The 20,333-nt window shown below is 41.2% G+C and overlaps 1 protein-coding gene across 2 annotated transcripts in view; it reads left to right on the forward strand.

Annotated features, from left to right (window-relative positions):
* ARHGEF28 (Rho guanine nucleotide exchange factor 28) overlaps positions 1 to 18,366 on the forward strand; it is a 175,489-nt gene extending 157,123 nt beyond the window's left edge. For both annotated transcript variants that reach the window (XM_063127928.1, XM_063127929.1), the window contains 2 exons: positions 14,169 to 14,282; positions 16,494 to 18,366. In XM_063127928.1, the coding sequence (XP_062983998.1) occupies positions 14,169 to 14,282; positions 16,494 to 16,654 (275 nt within the window). In that variant the 3' untranslated portion in view covers positions 16,655 to 18,366. The remainder of the gene's footprint in view (positions 1 to 14,168; positions 14,283 to 16,493) is intronic.
* The last annotated feature ends 1,967 nt before the right edge of the window (positions 18,367 to 20,333 follow it).

Below are 20,333 nucleotides of genomic sequence, written 5' to 3' on the forward strand. Positions count from 1 at the left end.
TCCATTTTCCTGCTGGTGCAGGTTTTAGTCTATGTATTAAAAACATTAATTCAGAAAAATAAAAATCTCATGAACCAAGCGCACCCATTCCTGTCACAATTCTGAATTCTGGTAAATTTTGGCTTAATTGTTTGGCATGATGTGATATGCAGGTGTTACCATTCCCATGCAAAACAAATATCCTGGTTAGATCTGCAGACTCCCAGTCCATCCCTCTAACCACTACACCACACTGGCTCTCAAAGTCTTGCCCCTATGGTACCACTGTCTGGAGCTCTATAAGCACAAGTGTGCATTCTCTATCACTCCCATCTGTGCTAGGAGAGAATTTAGAAGGTGTATGTAGAGATGGGTAAGCTATATACCCCTCCTCCCTTGATTGCTAATTTGCTATATACATATGCTTGCGCGCACACGCACACACACATTCAAGCATGCACACACACATACAAGCTCAGACACATAAATATATATATGCAAGCCTGGGGATCCCTCTGGGTTCTTCTCTTTCTAGCTCTAGCAAGAGAACCCCTTCCCTTATCTCTGATGTCTGATAAGAGACAAGCGAAACTCCAGGCAGTGTGTCAGAGGCAGGGGGGTGTCTGGTAAACCACCAGAAATAGCTTGGTGGGCTGTAGATTTTTTCACTGGCTTAGTCTGAAGGCACATGATGCACAACTTTGCAGGAGCTAAGCAGATCTGCATCTGGTCAGTGTCTGGATGGAAGACAGCCTGGGTATGCTGCTTTGACTTCCACCATGGGTAAAAGCTAGGTTATAAGTAAAGAAGAAGTAAAGATGGCAGCTGGGCAGCCATTTGTCAGGTATACTTTAAGGTAGATTCCTGTAATGAGCAGGGGGTTGGACTCGATGGCCTTATAGGCCCCTCCCAACTCTACTATTCTATGATTCTATGAAGAACTGCTCTATTTTCCATACAGTGGTCTGAGAACCAGAAATATATTTTGCTTCACAACAAAACCTAATCATAGGCAGTAAGGCTTTCTGAGATATGAAGCACATGACCTTAAACACAGCTGGGCATAACACAACCTAAAGAGGGTGACGAATTGCAAAGTGCAGGATAACTTTCTCTCATGCAACTTTTGAGGACAATCTTCTCTCATGCAATTTTTGAAAACTTTGTTATCATGCCTTGATTTTTTTAATTTTTGGCGGGGTAGGGATTCATAAGTTGCCAGCCTGCCTGTTTTAGATCTTTCTGAATGCCATTTTGCACTTTAGTTATTTGTTTCCATCACAAAATAGGACAGTTTCTAGACTAGTGAAAGTAAGTTTTATCTGATAGAGAAGGTTAGGAAGAGAGCGTTGGAGTCAAGTTGTAAAGAAGTAATTTGTGATCGTGCAATAAAGTCAAATCATCGTTAGGATAGGAAGATATTATGGGAGCGTGTATTACACATTTAATGAGTGTAGTCCGAACTTCCTTTTAATACTTTATCAAAGTTTTATGTACATTTCATAATGCACTTTAGAACCTGGAACAGATATACAAAGAATAAATAATTCATCCTAATGGCTGGGGAAACCCGTTGCGGACTATGAAATTTCAGAAAATAGCAAGTAGGCACTATAATAAAAATCATGATAATACTTAGTAACAAAATGTACTTTGCTCATTTTTTTAAAAGTGTTGCTCAGTTTTAATTATTCATGGTAGTATTTTTGGATAGTCTCCCTTGTCTTCCGTGTAAAAACAATAAAGAATTTGGGTGTGATCCATCACCAGTCAAAGTCCAGGACAAAACCTCCTGTTGACTTTAGTGCATTTCAGTGTTTTGATTGCTGAAAGCTCTTCCTTTTGGGGTGGGGCGGGGCGACCACACTAAGCTCAATGGACCCCTCTAGAGTAGTTTGAGGAGCACAGTTCTTAGGACACTTCGTGAGGACACTTTGTCAGAATGCTCTGATAGGATCAATTCAGAAGAAGATGTGCTGTCACTAACATCTACTGCTTAAAGAAGGGAGTGGGGGTGTATAAACATTTCCACACTGGTGTAACGGTAAATGTCGAAGTGCAGGCCCTCATCTTGACAATCCCCATTGCCACGCCCCCAAGGAGGGCCCCAAAACTGCAGGCAGCTGTGTTGAACCACAGCAACAAACCAGTTCTAACAATTTTCGTCTCCCACAAAGGTGTAGGTCTTTTCTAAAGGAAACAGTAGAATAAAAGTTTAAGAGGGACAGCCAAATACATTCTCAATGCATTTGTAAAGGATCCAAAAGTAATTAAAAAAATTGATCTGATTTGTGCATAGTGCTCTGTTAATTTCTAAGGTGGCTTATTCAGAGGCCAGTAATGATAGTATGCTAGTAATAATGGTTTAAAGAGTACCAATTTCTTTGAAGCGGCAAGATAATGACAAAATTAAAGATCATTATTTAACTTCTCACCAAAACACGTAGACAAGGAAATGACAGGATGTAAGGTGCTCTCTGCTAATATCTGCTGTGCTTAGACCACGCAGCTGCTTATGCTTGACAGAAGCTGGTAATTGCTTGCCGTAGGTGGCAATATTGAGGGACCAATGGGGTGCAGCTAATTTGCATATTTGATTCCATTACTTCCCATCTTTAAGAATATCAGGAGTGTCAACCCACACTTACGTTGCAATCTTAAACATACCTCCTAGGAAGCAAATCCCACTGAATTTAGTCTTACTTAACTTCTGAGCAACATGGATGGGATTGCACTTTCAATGGAGATGCCACACTTGTTTCTGCAGTATTCCAACACCCACCCACCCCAAATTTGTGACACTGAAATCTGCCTCTGGTGGGGACAATCAGTGGTTTTGAGCATCCAGGGGCATTTGGCTGGCCACTGCAGGTGGCAGAATTAGATGCTGGAGCAGTTTGGTTTTAGTGTGAGCCATTCAGGCAATCCTAATGTTTTTGCAAAGTGTGAATCAATCCTTTTACATATAGAATTAATTTCTCATGACTTAGAAGTCATGAGAAATTGAAGCACGTTTGTGAACATGATGCCTTGTTTTCAGCCTTTTACTTTTTTCTGTCTTGATTCATTAAGATTAGAGTAAATTCTCAGTGTTCTAACAAAAGTACATGAGTTGTCCAAACTGGTGGATAGTGAGCAGCACCCTAAAGAATACATGTAACCTAATGAAAGGAACAGTGTTCCATGGTCCATACCATGTCAGTGTATTAAAGTTTTCATCCACTGAGAAATAAAAATGAAAGATTTTCAGCTGCCCCATTTCCAGATGAGGGTAACTCTATAGTGAGATGTGGGATTGAGATGTGAGGCAGAGGCCTGGTTCACACAATCAATGAGGCAAACCATGCACTGTAGCTTGTTTTCCCCATCCCAGCTTGTGCTGCTCATATAACTGTCACTGTGTCATTCGAAGCTGGTGCAGTAAGCGGCGGTGGTGGCTTCTAATGCACCCCACAATACTACAAGCCATGCACCATACTAGGTTTGGATGACGTGGCAACCCATGATGCAGCATGGGTTATTAAGCAAATGGCGGGCAAAACAAACTACAGTGCATGGTTTTCCCCACCAATCATACGAAACCAGCTTCAGTGGCTGGAAAGTTAAGCACAGTCCTCCTGATCACAAATCAGATGGTTAGATTGTTTGCCTTCTTTTTTCAACTTTAATACATAGGCTCAGAAAAGCTAATGCAGTGGATAAAGTCATCAGCAGGGTATCTCATAGCATGAAAAGTGACCCCTGCCCCTGGTGATAAATGTCTAAAGATGCATTTAAAAATTCTATAGGTTCTCTTTTTTGATTATTCCTTATTGGAGCCCAGCTGTGTTTAATGAGCTGGAAAAGAAGCAAGCCAATAAAACATGTGTTCATTGTTAGAAGAATGCCGATTGGACCGTGTGCATGTGTGCCATTACACAGCCAAAACTTCAAAGCTTAATAGAAAGGCAGCATAATGGAGAGGTCATACTTAATGAATTTGAGGAAGTGAGCTGGCAGGCAATATCCCATATTAAGGGGAGGCTAAAGGTGAGCAGCATTGCTGCAAAGCTGCTTTCAGGGGATACCTGTCTTTAAATTGCTGTTACTGGTGTCCATTGGGTGGATGAAACACACATTTTCTTAAAACCTATTTCCAAATTCCCTGTAGAGTCATTTATAAACCGTACAATGAGGAAGGTTGGCTCAAGCCTGTATTTTTGAAACTTAAAAAGCTCTAGTCCATTTCTTTTAACAATTGCTGTGGGATTTAACTGTAGTATGCCCCCTCCTCCCACAACCCCGCAAATGCTAGTGGTATCAGAATCCACACCAAGCATTGTATGTACAACTAGGAGCTTCAAACATTACAGACTTCCACGATCAGAGTAGTTTATGGATTTTTTTTCATACATCCTACTAAAAGAAATGGGAACATATGTACCCTGATTGCTGTCCAGTTTCAAATATTCTCTAACTACCAAGTCACTTCACAAACCAATGACCATCCGTTTCGAAAACACCTACTTTTCCCATTTGTATTTTTGTTTTAGAGAGAGTGTTCTTTTTTCCAGCACAAGATCAGATGTCTGCTGTCTGTCCCATCTTAAAAAGGCTTTTTCCGCAGCAGAAAGGTTTGTGCTTGATCTTGTTTACAGTTTAGATGCCTATAGGCCATTCCATAAGTTGTGCCCAATGCACCCATATAGGAGCCAGTTGATGCGATGTTGTCCCCTCTGTTCGCATGTAGCATTGCTATAATGTGTAGTTTGGTCCTTCGCTAAGTATAAAAGTTATTGTGATGAAGTATGGCCAACACAGGGAGAAAAACACTAGGTCACTTACAAACGTGGAACCTGGGGGCAGAAAGGAGGAAGCATGAGAGAGTTTCTAAAGAACATCATAGACATGACAGGAGTTATTATATTATTGCACACATTTCATCTATTTCTAATATGGAATATGAGCCAGTGGCTGGGTTCACACAATATGCTAGCCCACACTCAGTGGTTGAGTGTGGGTTGTTTGTTGAACTGTGGGTTGTTTGTTGAACTGTGGATTAGCTGTGTTGTCTGAACCCAGGACATTTTCCACAAGGTAGCTTGTTAACCATGCAGTGTGACTTAAGTCCTACTTAGAGAAGACCCATTGGCATGAATAGGGTTTAAGTTAATCATCATTATTATTTATTACATTTATATACCACCCCATAGCCGAAGCTTTCTGGGCAGTTTACAAAGTTTAGTTCCATTCATTTCAATGAATCTACTCTAAGTAGGACTTATGTTGGATTCAGGCCCAGAGCGGAGTTCTCATGACCCTCTGCGTGGACAGATGAATCTCTGTTTATTTTCTCATATTCATTTAAAAACAAAAACAAAAAAACCCCTCAAGTTCTTTCTATCTTATTTATGAAGAAAATTTCAAAATGGGTGCATTTTTAAAAAGCAAAATTAAGCAAATGAAATGCGCAGTGAAAACATTTCCAATCTCATGTAATTCTTCCTATTGACTGTTGGGTGTGCTGTTGGGTTAGCAGGAACTCCATCAGTTTCTAGATTCTTTTACTCTAATGTTTACTCTATAGTCAATAGCTACTCTGCTCTGGAGGAAGAAATAAAGGCAAAATCTAAAAGTAAATTGGGATATAGATATATAAAACAACACCCTACAATTTTGAGATGGAATTAGGCAAGCAGAGAAATTTACAGCACTGTGTCCTCGTCCCACACATACACACATACACCATCCTACTCCTAAGTTTTATTACATTTACCCTTGCTTTGAAGTGCTCAGGAAGGGTGTATGTGTTCTCTCAGCCCACAGGCAGCAGCCGTATGTGAAGCTGCGTGCTTTCTAAATGCTGTGCTCAGCACCCCACGACCCACCTCTCAGACAGCAGGCAACTAATGCCAGTGCAGTATTTGAGAAGTGTCCCAGCATTCTGTGCAATATCACAACAGCCGCTCAGATGCGCCTTTCAGATTGTTCCAAGACATTTTCCTGCCTGAGAGAAAGCTGAAATCCCCCCCAATCCCCCCACCTGAACCGACACTTTGAAAAGTCTTGCTGCACCATTCAGACATCAATTCCTGCCTTCATCTATCTCCGGTTCTTCCTTTCTTAGGTTTCAATCCTATGCACACATGCCTTTGAACTTAGTGGGACTTATTTCTGAGTAGATATACACCGGATTGCTCTACCTGTCCCTCTCTTTCTCTCTCATGGATGCATACATGGCCTCAAGCCAACCATACCTCCTTGGAGAAGAGGAGAACCCCTAAAAAGATGAGACTGGAATGAAAGGGAGGGAGGGAGGGATGTGGAGAAAGTTCAGAAGCAAGAGGGAAGATGAGAATGGGGAAAGGAACAAAAGAGGCCTGGAGGAGAGGGGGGGTAGAGGGGGGAAAGTGAAGAAGAGAACCAGGAACAAGAAGCAGGAGGAAAATAAACAGGTAAACCAGAAAAAATGCAATAGAAAGAGATGAAGAGCATCCCTGCTGAAGAAGTGGGCAGAGCTAGCATGGGAAGGGAAGGTACTCAAAGCAAAGGCTTTCTGCTGTACTGACACATCAAGACAGCATGGCACTGTCACGGGAACTGCCTGCCATACCGTTTTGCACAGCCCCCATGGGGGTGAAGCCAGAAGTCGGATTGCCAGCTTGGAGAGAACAGGCCAACACTGGGGAAGGGTGAAGCCGTAGCTCCCGTAAGGCACCACCTGGGCAAAACGGCTCACTCTGCCTAGTGGTAGGGCCGGCCAGCTCTGGTATTACTGGCATTAGTGGCTGTGTGATCCAAGAGGCACAGCTCAGAGTCTCCTGGGGGACATTTCTCAACACATGTCCTATACCTACTTGGAGGCGGGGGGGAGGGGGGAACATGTCTTAGACTAGCAGTGTCTGCATGGCTTGTGCATGTTGCAACAACTACCCATGGTCCTCTCCATCCCCCTGCACCATGTTATGCTCATCAGCACCCATGTCAGGCTGAGAGATACTGGCTGGCTCAAGATCACCCATGAGTTTTAAGACTGTGTGGGGATTTCAACCAGATCCTCCCCAGCCCTCCTTGGTCAGCCCTCTAACCGCTGCACCAAACAGACTGCCTGGCCATTTGCACTGCCAATGAACCTTAAAACAAAAACTTGAAGGCATCTTCCTCTTTGAATTGCCTCCTTCCTAGACAAAAATGCCAGACTATCTGATGCTCAGAAACCCGAAATCCAGGCATTTTAATCTTAAAATTAATAAAGATAATCTATGGAGAAGATTCTGGCACTTCCCTTTACAAAAACATACAGTTTTAGCATCAGCAAAATCTAGCTGAACTGGGACAAAAACAATGGCATGAGCGGTTATTTTGGTTACCTTTATAGCCCATACTAAGATACGGAATAGCAACAACTGTTTCCAGCTTCATATAGCTGTTCCAGCCAGGCTGTTGGGTGCACTGTTGAGCTAGCTGAGATGCGACAAGCTCTCTGTATTGTAACAAAACAATCACTAGTTATTATCCAGTAGGGAAAAAAGAAAATCAAATCTAAGAGTAACTTTGTGAACTATTAAAAGGAAAAAAAAACCATAACAAGTTTTGTAACTAGTTATATGAGCAGAGGCATTAACAGTTCCTGCGAAGGTAAGCTAGTCTTTTGTAACTTTATCCCTATTGCAACAAGGTTTTACAAATGAAAAATCAATTGTTCATTCATAATAGAGGGTGGAAGAAGTGCCGTGCAATCCTACACATCTACTCAAAAACAAGTCCCATTTATTTCAATGAGATTTTTACTCCCTAGTAAGTATGCTTAGTATTGCCGCCTTAAGCTAAGAAGTATATGAACTTGTTCCTCTCTTTGAACAATATTTCAACAATTTCACTCAGGGTTTAAAATTGTGCTTCAAATGAACGCTGAACTCATGGGGGTAGCTGGGTTGGCCCGCATGGAGGTTGAGATGGGCTGCATCCTGACTCTGGCCCAAAAAGGAATTACTCTAATTTGACTTCACAACTTCATTGCCTCTGTGAAACTAAGGAATGGACAGATCTGACAATTTTGGTTTCTCTCAGTTTATGATTTTTCTGTTCTTACATTTGGTTCATCCAGTTTCCACATAAGTTTGAGAATTATTTTTTTTAAAAAAAGAGTTGGCATGAAAAATGCTTTGGGGTGAGACCATAGCTCAGTGATGGTGTGCATATTTTCCCTGAAAAAGGTTCCAGGTTCAGTCCCTGGCATCTTCAGTGTTGAAAATGGAAGCAGCAGCACATGATGAGAATGTCCTTTGCTGGAGCCCATGGAGACCCATTATGAGCCAAACAGTGCTGGGCTAGGTAGACAAATAGTCTGGTGTGGTATAACACGGCTCCCTGTGCGCCCTGCATGTCTACAGTCCTAGGAGCTACCCACCACATCTTCAGTTAAGCGGTGTCAGGTGGTAGGGCTGAGAAAGATCTTTGCCTGAGGAACTGAGACAAAACGGGCTGTGGTAAATTTTGGCTACATGAATCCTTGGCCCGATTAGATAGAAAGTGATTGCTGACACCCTTATATTACAATTGGTTCCTTTAAAAACAATGAAGAAAATCAAAATTCTAAACACTGCCAGCACCTTGTGTAGGTCAGATGTTTTTCAGAGTGGAGTTGCCATGGCAGTCCCTGGGAAAGATACAGTGTGGGTTTTATTGGATCAATGTACCTTCTGAAGTCTCTGCATTCTATTGAGTTTCACCAAATGTACATGTGTTGGACTGGTTAGCAGTTCATTGTGCATTAATGGGAAAGTGCACCATTCTCTGGAACATAGCTGTATCCCATGAGGTTGTAAACCATGTGCTTCAAAGTGGGCTATGTCAAAGGTTTCTTTTTGAATTTAGATACTGCAGAACATAATTGAGGCTCAATGCCCAGGATAAGTGCAAGCCCTCAAAGTAAAAGCACCTTTGCAGACTTTGTTAAAGCACCAACCTTCCAAGAACTCTAATATTGAGAAGACAAGTCACATTGCATCTTCAGGCTTTTCCAGGTGCTGCTGATGTTTTCCCAAGAGGACTTTGCAGCCAGGACTGGGGATATAACTTTCTACATCTGGTCTAGGAGAACTACTAGCCAATGCAAGTGGAATTCTCCTGGGAACAGACAGTACATCTAGAAAGATACTTGAGAAAAATTTCTATAGGCCTTTGAAGCTGCTGTTAAGTGCTACTAAATGCTAATTCAGGAGTCACGATAAACTATTATCACACCTAGAGTTTATGCTATTTGTGCAGTTTTAGGAATCCCAGCATCCTTTCTGCTTGGCTAAATAATGAATATCGGAAGCTGCATTACACTGAATCAGACCATTGGGCCATCAAACTGAGTATTTTTTAATGCTTCCTGGCAACAGTTCTCCAAAGTCTGGGACAAATGATGTCCTGGTGTGTGCCTCTCTTTGTTTTCAGTCGGGCTGCTTCCTCATTAGAGCCCTTTAGCTCTAATGGGGCATTGCTTTTCTATAATTAGCTGGACGTGGGATTAAAATGGAGGTTTCACACAGCACTTAATACAATGTTATACTATCCAGCAATGCCCAGAAATGGTGCTACCTTTAAAAACAAACAAACAAAGTGAGGAAATCACTAATTGAAGCTTCTTCCCCTTGTGGACAATTGAGGAAGCTGGACATGGGGTCATCATACTCATCTCAGCCATGAACAAACTGAAGCATGAAAACTTGAGGTTTTATGAAGCACCTACCATACTTTAGAAAATAACCCAATGTGACTCGTCTGATTCAGAGGCCATGTATTTTGTTTCTGGTACTGTATTTGAGATATTTAGAAAATACGAAGCTTCATTCCTGCCATTTATTTATTTATTACATTTTTAAACCGCCCCACAGCTGAAGCTCTCTGGGCGGTTTACAAAAGTTAAAAACAATGAACATTAAAAACAGATATACAAAATTTAAAACCACCAAAGGTATAAAAAAAACCAATATCTATTTAAAACAACTATTCTCGGGTCAGTTAAAAACTCAGCATATGCTGTTAAATGCTGTTAAATGCCTGGGAGTAGAGAAAAGTCATTGACTAATGAGAAATTTAAAAATAGCAATGTCTTTTTTCTCCTTGCCAGAATTGGTTGACATTTGCAGGCATAGTAGCCTCTTCTTGTTACAAATTTTATTCATGGCTACCCTAAATGGGTTTTAGCTGAACACATATTATCACACATTATTACATAAAAAATTAAAATTAGCCGAACTCAGTACAGCGATTACTCTCATCAGAACACATATTCTACAGTAAACATATCCTAATTTCTCATTGTACTCTGTATATCTATGGTATATTTATCGTTTACAATCATCCACCTGAACCTGTTCCTTCCTAATTTTTGCAGCTCTTACTGCAAAATAGGCCAAATTCAGTAGGGTCAATTTCTCTGCCGTTAGTAGGTAGCCTAATTTCGCCTGGTCTGTTAAATGCACCATAGAGGCCAAATACCTAGCTAAATATTTATTCCTAGGGCTATTGTATAATCTACAGTATAATATATAGTGAACAGAGTCCTCCACCTCTTGTTCTCCACAACAGCAAATTCTTTGATCTCTGGGTATATTATTAAATCTTCCTTCACTAAAATTCGTCTGCATGGTCTGCATTCTCAGGCTTGTAGGAGCTTTGCGTAAGACTGGATTCGTAATTTCAGTTAGGTATTTTTCTTCTCTATGCTTTAATTTTATGAAAGGATAAATATTGGAGAATTTGGAAGCTTTAATTGCATCAATATCAAGCTTACCGAAATAATTCCTCAATGTTTGTCTAATCGCCATGCGTTGTTGGTCTATATTTCCTTCTAATATCATTTTAGGATCTATTCCGAATTGTCTTAGCTTGGCTTCGCACCTTTCTATCCAGTTGCCATGTGAGAGGTATTTTCTCTGCTCTTTCACCACCAGCTTAACTAGGTTATTTGTTGATGTTTTCATTTTGAGGTAATAAAAAAACATGTTCCTCCAGATGGTGTACTCTATTGGGAGCATCCCAACTTCCGCCCTCATATAACATGTAATGGGTGTGTCGGGGGAAGACCCAACAATATCTGTAGGAATTTATTTTGGACCACCTCAAGTTGCTTTATATTATCATTGGCCCATATTTCTGCCCCATAGAATAACTGCGGCAAAACCTTTGCAGCAAACACTTTACATGCTGGGGCTATCATTTGTCCTCCTCTTATTCTGGCGAATTTTAACACTGTCTGCATTGATCTATTTGCTTTCAATTTTATTGCCTCCATATGATTCGTCCATGCACCATTTTGTTTAAAACATTTACCTAAGTAGTTAAATTGATTTGTTTGTTCCAGACAGTGTCCATTTAATGTCTATTCGTGGGCTTCTCCCAAAAACCATTACTTAGGAGGAGAGTATGCCTGCCAAATTCCAGAAACGTAGGTGTGGGTTTTTTTTGTGTGTTTTTAAGTGCTGCACACCTTTATATTTAGATTTTTTTGTAATAATGTTTTCTATTCCTTGGCAGAATTTGATGAAATTTGCTCTTTTGAAGGGTGTCAAAACAGATGAATAGGTGCAGGCATTTTTGTGCAAGAGCAGTCTAAATTTTGAGGGTACCCCCCAAAAAGGACATACTTTTCCTACTATGTTCCTTACAGGCCATAGTTCTAAAAATGACAAGTCAGTTTAGAGGTGATCCTAAGTAAGAAACCTTCAGAGTTTCAGAAGCATAAGTTCTCCCCACCCCCTCTGTGTTTATAGAGAAACTGAACCTAAATGGACAATATCTATATTTTTCTATCTATATGAAACCTGAATCTCAGAGGAAACTTTGTACAAAGTTCATTTTTGGTACCTGTTGCTTCAGAAGGAAGCCCACTTTGGCTGAGGAAACATCAGAAATGTTCTGAAGGGGGCATGATTCAACTTGGGCTTTTACTGAATCTGATGCACACCCCTAACTAAAACAAACAGAAAACTTTTAATTAAAGGTATAGGAGTTCTGAAAAGTTTCTGTAGTGCTCAACGTGTATGCTGGTTATAAATTGCATATTATAACCAAAAAATAACCACATTTCAGATCTGAAAAATGCAGGATTATACAGAAAACACTAGACTACAACATTTTGACATAATCCAGACATCATCTGGATTCTCTGTAAAAAGCAAGTGAACCAAGGACGACAATACCAGAGAAAAGACCTGGTGCAGAAGCATCAGAATCATAGATGTTGCCATAACTTTTAATGTGGGTTTATCCTTAGAACCAGATCCCCCCCCCCCTACTGAGAGCATGTTCTTGATGCCTGGTAAACCTGTTGAGATCACAGCTACTTGATAGGTATTGGGGAGATTAAAGAGAGTCAAAATGTGCTGCAGCTTGAGTGGAGTTGTTATCACCTTTACTGACATTGGCCCTGTTCAGACAACACGCTAAACCAGGCTACTTAACCACAAAATGGTTAATGGAATGTATTAACCTTACTGCATTCTATTAACCATTTTGTGGTTAAGCAGCATGGTTTAGCATGTTGTCTGAAGGGGCTACTGCCTTGTGATTAGTAAGTTCTGATTGGGTCAGAAACATGTCAATCATTTACAAACTGAGTTAATGAGAAGTAATTTGCAAAATAAATTATTTTAATTGCTGAATCTTTACTGTTTAAAGCGAGTAGAAAACATCCACATCTAAAGCTCGCCTTTGTCTTTTTTCTTCTCTCCCCTCCCTCAAAGTTATACTTAACACTTCACTAAGCAATTCTGTGATTATATTCTTTCTGTGCTGCCAAATAGGATAGACTGCTAGACCTATAAAATTAAAATGAGTTTTCCTATTTATTGTACACAGCTAACTAGCTAATTCTTTCTTTTCCTCGGGAACAATGCATTGCTACAATCCCATCCTATCGCCCATAAAGTGAGGAAAGGGTAGATCTGCCAGAATTAAAGGATTAAGAGTGCAATGCCAATGCTCAGAATTGCCAGTGGAGAAGTGCTCCATTGGTGGTGGGTGGGTGGGTGACCCACATGTTCTTCCCTGGCCCCAAATTACACCCATGGAAAGCTCTGCCGGCATAAACATTCCACCAGCGGTAGGCCCTGAAATGGGGCATTCCAGAGGAGGGATATGGATGGACCGAAGATGGATATGCTGGATCCAGGGCCTTCAACATTCCATTTTGAGGCTCCAGGATTAGGCCCATTGCCTGTGCCAGCCCCAGGCTGGCTTAGATATATTTCCTCACATTGGAATCACAGTGGGCCTCAAAGTACTGAAAGAGTCGTAAATAAAATAATAATAATAATAATAATAATAATAATAATAATAATAATATGTTGTTGTCTTTTATTCTTAGCTGCCTTTAGAGCCATTTCCTGGTAGAAAGGCGGGGTATCAAATAAATTGATTAATAAAACTTTTGAGAGACTTTTTTGATTTTAGAAAGGATTTGTCCATAAGACCAGAAAGAAATATGTAGGGAAAGGGCAATGTTCTTCCCTTTCTTTGTCCATGTTCACATAAACCCCTTCTTTGAAGGGGGAGTTTCCATTGGTGAGATCTTGTGAGATACAGTTTTTTAAAGTCATTCCAAATTTGTAACACTGCTCTAATAAATACATGGGGGAATACTTGTTGTAGTCCATATTTCCTCTCGCTATCAATGGTCAATGGAAGAAAAACATTTGTTCTGTCCAAACCTTACTGGATTGATGTTCTTCTATCATTTCTAAAATAAATGCTGTTTAATAGGGCATGTAAAGATTTGAGGCTACAAGTCCACTATCCATTTTAGCTATATGTAACATATGAATGTTCATCCTTGATCTTTTATTTGCCCATTTACATTGATTTATGCAGTGCTCAGATTATATGGGTATCAGGGGAGGCCTGGCTTCCTTACCTTTAACGCTGGCCCCCATAGCTGTTATTTTTAGAAGGCCGGGCATGGACATCGTGGTGGAAAATTGGAAAGAGGAAGAGGTGGCATGTATGGATTTCATTAAATTCACTTTTCCTCCTTAATTTAAGCACTGAATTCACTGTTTTTCACCCTTTGATGGGGCTTTCTCGGTTAACTAATATGAATGCATGAAATAAGATCATTCACAACTTTTTCATGCACTGATCATATTGTTGTTGCCACTTTTGAAATGATGTTTGAAGAAAATACTGGTCAATTAAAACTTCATTGTCTTATTTCACAGGCAGTTGCACTGAAAATGTGAACAGTAGAATGATCTCAGCCAATGAAGATTTTGTTAGGAATCCAAGAATGAACACAGATCTGTCACCAAAAAGCCAAATACCTAAATATCAAGGTGAAATGCAAATTCCTCCCTCCCTCCCTCCCTCTCTCTCTCTCTCTGTGTGTGTGTGTGTGTGTGTGTGTTAAATTGCATTGCTCACTGGAGAAATGCACACATAACTCATACTTGCTTGTGTGAGCATCCTGAATGTGTTTTTGAAGTTGTAACATGGCTGGCATTCTCTCTTGCATTAAAGGCAGTGACTCCCAAAGTATTTTTCTGTAGAAATATGTGACAGTGAAATATTGACCCAGTTCGCATGATCACCATTGCTTAAACCATGGTGGCTTGTTTAAACAATGAATTGTGCCATGCACCATTTGCCTAATTACTTGCCCAACCGCGGCTTGTCATATCATCCAAAGCCGGACAACCTGACTTGTTTGAGGGAGAAATAACTCATGGCCTATTGTTGGATTATTTGAGGGTTGTTTCCCCCTCAAACAAACCATGCCATCCATGTTCGGACAACATAACAAGCTGTACCTTTGCATTTAATGAAGCAAATGGCGCCTGGAATGCATTGTGGCTTAAACAAACCACCATGTCTTGTTTAAGTCATGGTGATCATGGAAACAGAACCATTGTCTTAGGGTTTCACTTGGCAATTCAGCTGGCCCAGAAATACCCAATTTTGCTTTGGACTTTTTTCTTCTTGTTGTAGTTGACAGCTTGGCTACAGTACCCTAGGATACCCCACTGGATCCTAGTTCAAAATTTGGAAAAATGTGCATTAAGAGGAAGAGCATGAATTATTTCCCAGAAATTGACAGAATAAGGTCATAATAGTATCCTGAATCACTACATAATCTTCCTGCAGAATCTGTCCGTAGGGAGAGAGTTTATCATACAGAAGGTTCCATTACGCCTATTTTTTCCCCTCTGGTTTGTCTCCACATTTTTTACCTCTGTTTCAAAAGTGCGTCAAGGGCTCCATCATGCACGGTCCCTTTCATATGGGTTTTCGCTTGTTTGCTCTTCCACTCCACCCTGCCCCTTCTCCTTCCTCCTCCAGTTCGTTGGGTGTGGGCTCTTCCCCCCACCTCGCTCTGGCTTTGCTATCTAGCGATTATTTTTAAGGTTTCATCTGGGCTCCTTTTCTGCGGACAGTGAGGGGTGGGGAGAGGTTGGAGCACTAAAAAGTCCATTCAACCGACTAACAAGTCCCTAAGATGACAGGCTGCAAGAGGAGACATAAATAATTTTCTTTGTTACTAATGTTGATGGTTTCTTCTGGGTTGTTTTTTTTAATTGTTTCTCTCTCTTTTTTTGCCTGCTCCTCATAAACTGACAAAACCAAAGAGTTCAGATATTCCTTGCAGTTCAAAAGCATGTACCTCCATTTATTACAAACAAATTTAAAAACTAAATTCAATTTGTAATAATTGTTTGAATACACTGTACTTTTAATATACCAAATGTGATAATTTCATGCCAAACCTACTTGTACATAATTACATTTTATGTTCCTAAAGTAACATTCAATCTGTAAAAAGTGCTAATATTGCATTATTTTCATCCCCCCCTCAAAAAAATCTGTTTGGAGGGGCTCCAATCTTGCCTAATTCCCCCTCCCAAGGTTGAAGGAATGTCTACAGCCACAGGAGGGGAAATCCATCAGCATATCCTGTGGTTCTTTGGATACTCGGTCGGGGGACGATAGAAATGCTCTATGACATTCTTACTCCCCCAGGCATTTTAATGGCTTGTATTTTAAGCAGTGGAAGGATACTGTATATTAAACACTGGAAATGATGTTTTCAGTCTACTCTTTTGATTGATATGTTATTTGTTGATTGACTTTAATTGTTTGTCTGTTTGTGTATTGTACACCAAACTGGGGAAAACATTATGATGGGTGGCATATAAATGTTTTAAATCAAGAAGAAACAGCCACTCTTAAAACATGACTCTGTGCCTGCCTGCCTGCCTGCCTGCCTGCCTGCCTGCCTGCCTGCCTGCCTGCATATGGCGTACCAAATTCCTGTGGCCACGAAAGGAAGGAAGAGTTTGAGGGGCCACCAGGAAAATGACCATGTTCAGTTCTTTAAAAATATATATGGGAACATATTTGCAACAACAAATGTAGGCCCCTCAAGAGGAAAAGAGAAGAAAAGAAGGGTTAATTTCAGGGACAAATGGGATCCCTCATTCTTTACCAGAGGTATGTGTGTCTGGCATGTGGAGCTGTAATTTTAACCTGTCCCTGCTTTTGTGTTCTAGACATGAATGCATTGCAGAGCCAGGGCTCAACATCACACAGTTCAAGTCACAGCAATGTTCAACCGCTGTGCCCTCCAGAGGTTCTGCTGCACAGTCTACCTTGCCACATGGGACAAGATTCAGAAAATGGAGGCAGCGAAGAAAAGATTGTTTATCTCTAATCTCTCCTCCTCTTCTACCAGTAGTACTTTGGGGTAGCTTTTCTAATTGTTTGTAGTTGCTCTTTGTCCAAATTGCTTTGAGGATATATTATTTATTACAAAAATGCAACGTTTTTCCATATCCGTAGGATACAAATTAAGTTATTTTTTAAAACATGTCTGTAATATTTAAATTGTGATACGCTTATTACATCTGAAACACTCTACAAGCAGCATCAAACATTGGTGGGCTCCCAAGCTAGCAGTGATACATGTGCGTTTGTGTGTCTGTGGCGGAAATCCGACATTGTGTGAGTGAACGTCCACTTGCATGACAGGACTTTCTCCCCCTCTCCTCTTCTCCTCCCCCTGCAGCCCCTGCGCGATCCAGATTTTCAGGGTGCATAGGGGGAGCAGAGGGCAAGGGGAATTCACCCCCTCTCCATTCCATTGATGAAAGCAGTTCTGTCAACGCCAGGACTTTGTGGGATACCACCCTGTGCATCTGTGTTTACCAGGGAGATGAGATAACCACAATTGGACTATGGCTGGAAACTTTTCTGTTTCAGGTCAAAGCTGCACATTCTTTGTGTGGCTAGTTCTTTGTGTAATAGGAGCATTGGAGAGTTAATCAGGCAACTTGGCAACTTCCTTTAAAAAAGAGTGCTATCAAGTGAGATCATGTGAAAGCAAGAGCAAGGGTTCTCATCTGGTTAATGTTGTGCCTTCTGCCTGCACTCCTTGGTGGGTTTACTCAACCTGTTTGGTTTTATAGGCATCAGTTCAACTATGTTCTGGATCAGAGGTGGGCCACGTGTGGTCCTCCACATGTTGTTGGACTGCAATTCCCCTCGCCCCACACCATTGGCAATTCCCACTACTCCACACAAGTTGCCCACTCCCAATCGAGACACGTCATAGTGGGCACATGACCAAAGTAGGTCTATCACAGAATTAGCACCCTTACAGCCATCCATCCCTGCACCCATCATCATCATCTTGTAGGGACATAATGACGGACAAAGCCTAGAAAAGCCTTGGGCTCACAATACAGCATCATGGTCATTCTATATGGGGAAGCACACCTGCAGCATTTCTCAAGTAATGTTAGCTAAGGATTCTTCTGGGTCTCACTTTGGTCTCCTAAGGTGATGATACTGCACTTTCTCTATAGAAGGCCTTCCGCCAAATGATAGTTAGAGTAACCCTTTGTTTCCACAATGGACATTCTGATTTATAACCTAACATGGCCCTAAGTTTTTATTTAACAAATGAAGAGCTTCAGGAAATGGATCCACGGCTGGATGTTAACCACCCCATGCTAGGTTTGCTTGGTGGATCCAGCTTACTCCTTAGCAGATGTTTATGCCACAAATTCAGTCTCATCTAGCATGTATATAACTTGCTTTTCAGATCACTCTAGGTCTGTTTGGGGACGCACTGCATTATAACTTGTTCTTGGCTACAGCAAGTTCCTTTTCTTATCAAAGCATTACAATTAATCACATGGACATTTCTATCTCATATGGAATTGGGAGGAGGAAGAGGAAAATGTCAAATTAAAACTTTTTTGGGGGCTTAGCAAAAATCCACTGCTTTTCTACATCTATGGACTCCAAATCAGTGTGTTTCTTTCAACACCCAGAGCTTTGATACATTATATAGAGTAATAAATAAGAATATTTTTCCCCTGTGCATTTTCCACCATTGCATATTTTTGAATTTAATAAATATTCTTATCTCCAAATGTGTGTGTGTGTTGTTCATAATTCTTAGTATTCAGAAAATGTGTTATATCAGCCCATTGCAGTTATAGTCATTGCAATGGTCTGATCCGTGTGTTGCAGCATATTACAATTCTTGTTGGGCAGAGAGGGCGGGCGTGTTGGGGTCTATGCAGATTGCTGTAGGTTTTGGAGACCCCAGTCATTAGGAGCAACAAGTTAGTGCTTGGCCGCTTTTCATTCCTACTACTCAGCACTTTCTTTGAATGGATTCTCTTTGGCCAGGTCTGTGCCAGTACGAATGTGAAAGCTGATGGAAATAGCAATGGCCTGTTATACAGAAATTTGGGGTGTGTGCCACAGCACATCTAAGCAATATCGGCATCCACACACTGGGTGGCATCCATGAATGGTATTCAAACAGTGAATGAGATCAGTATGGGGTGTTTCTGAACTATATCATTTCTGGTTAAAGAGGTGCAGTCTGCCTGCAGCCCTTTCCTCTGCATTGCACTATGGCAGTGACAGAGCCTTTGGACGATGTGGTTATAGCAAACCCTTGTTTACTGCACCTTCAAATTGCTCCAGGCCTTTAACATGAAGCATTGTCCATTTGGCTCACCCATGTTCACAGGGAAAATAAATAAATAGTATTGACTCTGTATCTAAGATGCATTAATAAGGGTGTGTGTGTGTGGGGGAGATTTAAAACGTAAGCCAATGTGCTGAATCTAGGAGGTCTTTAAACCAGCATGCGTTTTGTAACTCTATCCATCATTTGGACATTTTTAATGTTTAGTTGAATTAAACATGAGCTTTTGGAAAACATTAAAAATTCACCAGCTCAGAATAATAGAGCTGAGCTCCTTTGTTTCCCCTCCCCTCCCCACTAAGAGCTGCTTTGGTGGAAAAGGTCCCCAATGCACAGTCAAAATAGGCTCATGCGACCTCTCTAGAGGCTGGGTTGGCATGCCGGATGGTAGGGAAATGCAATATTGCTTTTACAGAAGTGTGAGAGTTTGCAACACACCAGGCTCATAGTTAAGAGGAAGGGCCATAGCTCAGTGGTGGAGCACATGCTTTGCATGCAGAAGGTTCCTGGTTTGATCCCTGGCTTCTCCAGGTAGGTCTAGGAAAGAAATGCTGCCTGAAACCCTGGAGGATTCACTAGTTACAGGATTCATCTTTTTCAAAGATCTCTGCAAGTGTGTGTGTGTGTGTATGTGTATATACACTCTCTCTCTCTCTCTCTCTCTCTCTCTCTCTCTCTCTCTCTCTCTCTCTCTCTCTCTCTCATATATATGGAGACATTTTTCTACCTCTCAAAATACTAGAACCCGGGGTCATCCCATGAAGCTGATTGGTGGGAGATTCAGGACAAATAAAAGGAAGTCCTTCATACAGTGCACAGTTAAATTATGGAATTCTTTACCACAAGATGTAGTGATGGCCACCAATTTAGATGGCCTTAAAAGGGGGTTGGATAAATTCCTGGAGGCAAAGGCTATCAATGGCTACCAGCCTTGATGGTTGTGTGCTATCTCCAGCATTCGAGACAGTAAGCCTGAGTGCACCAGTTGCTGGGGAACATGGGTGGGAGGGTGCTGTTGCACCATGTCCTGCTTTGTAGGTCCCTGGTCGACAGCTGGTTGGCCACTGTGTGAACAGAGTGCTGGACTAGATGGACCCTTGGTCTGATCCAGCATGGCACTTCTTACGTGTCATACAGTATATCCATCCTAACCCTTCAAGAAGGCTCATACTCATGGCTGAAATGCATAGGATTAAAACAGATATATTTTTCAACATCCAGAGATGTTGTCTCTATATCCTATTGAAACCTTGGAGTGCCGCTGCCAGTCAGTGTCAACAATATTGGGCTAGACAGACCAGTGGTCTGACTTAGTATATGGCAGCTTCCTATTTGTCACCAGCATTTGTCTTCTCACACTACCACACACGACAGGATGGCAATA

The sequence above is a fragment of the Elgaria multicarinata genome, chromosome 6 (genome assembly GCF_023053635.1).
Source record: "Elgaria multicarinata webbii isolate HBS135686 ecotype San Diego chromosome 6, rElgMul1.1.pri, whole genome shotgun sequence".
Taxonomy (NCBI): Eukaryota; Metazoa; Chordata; class Lepidosauria; order Squamata; family Anguidae; genus Elgaria; species Elgaria multicarinata.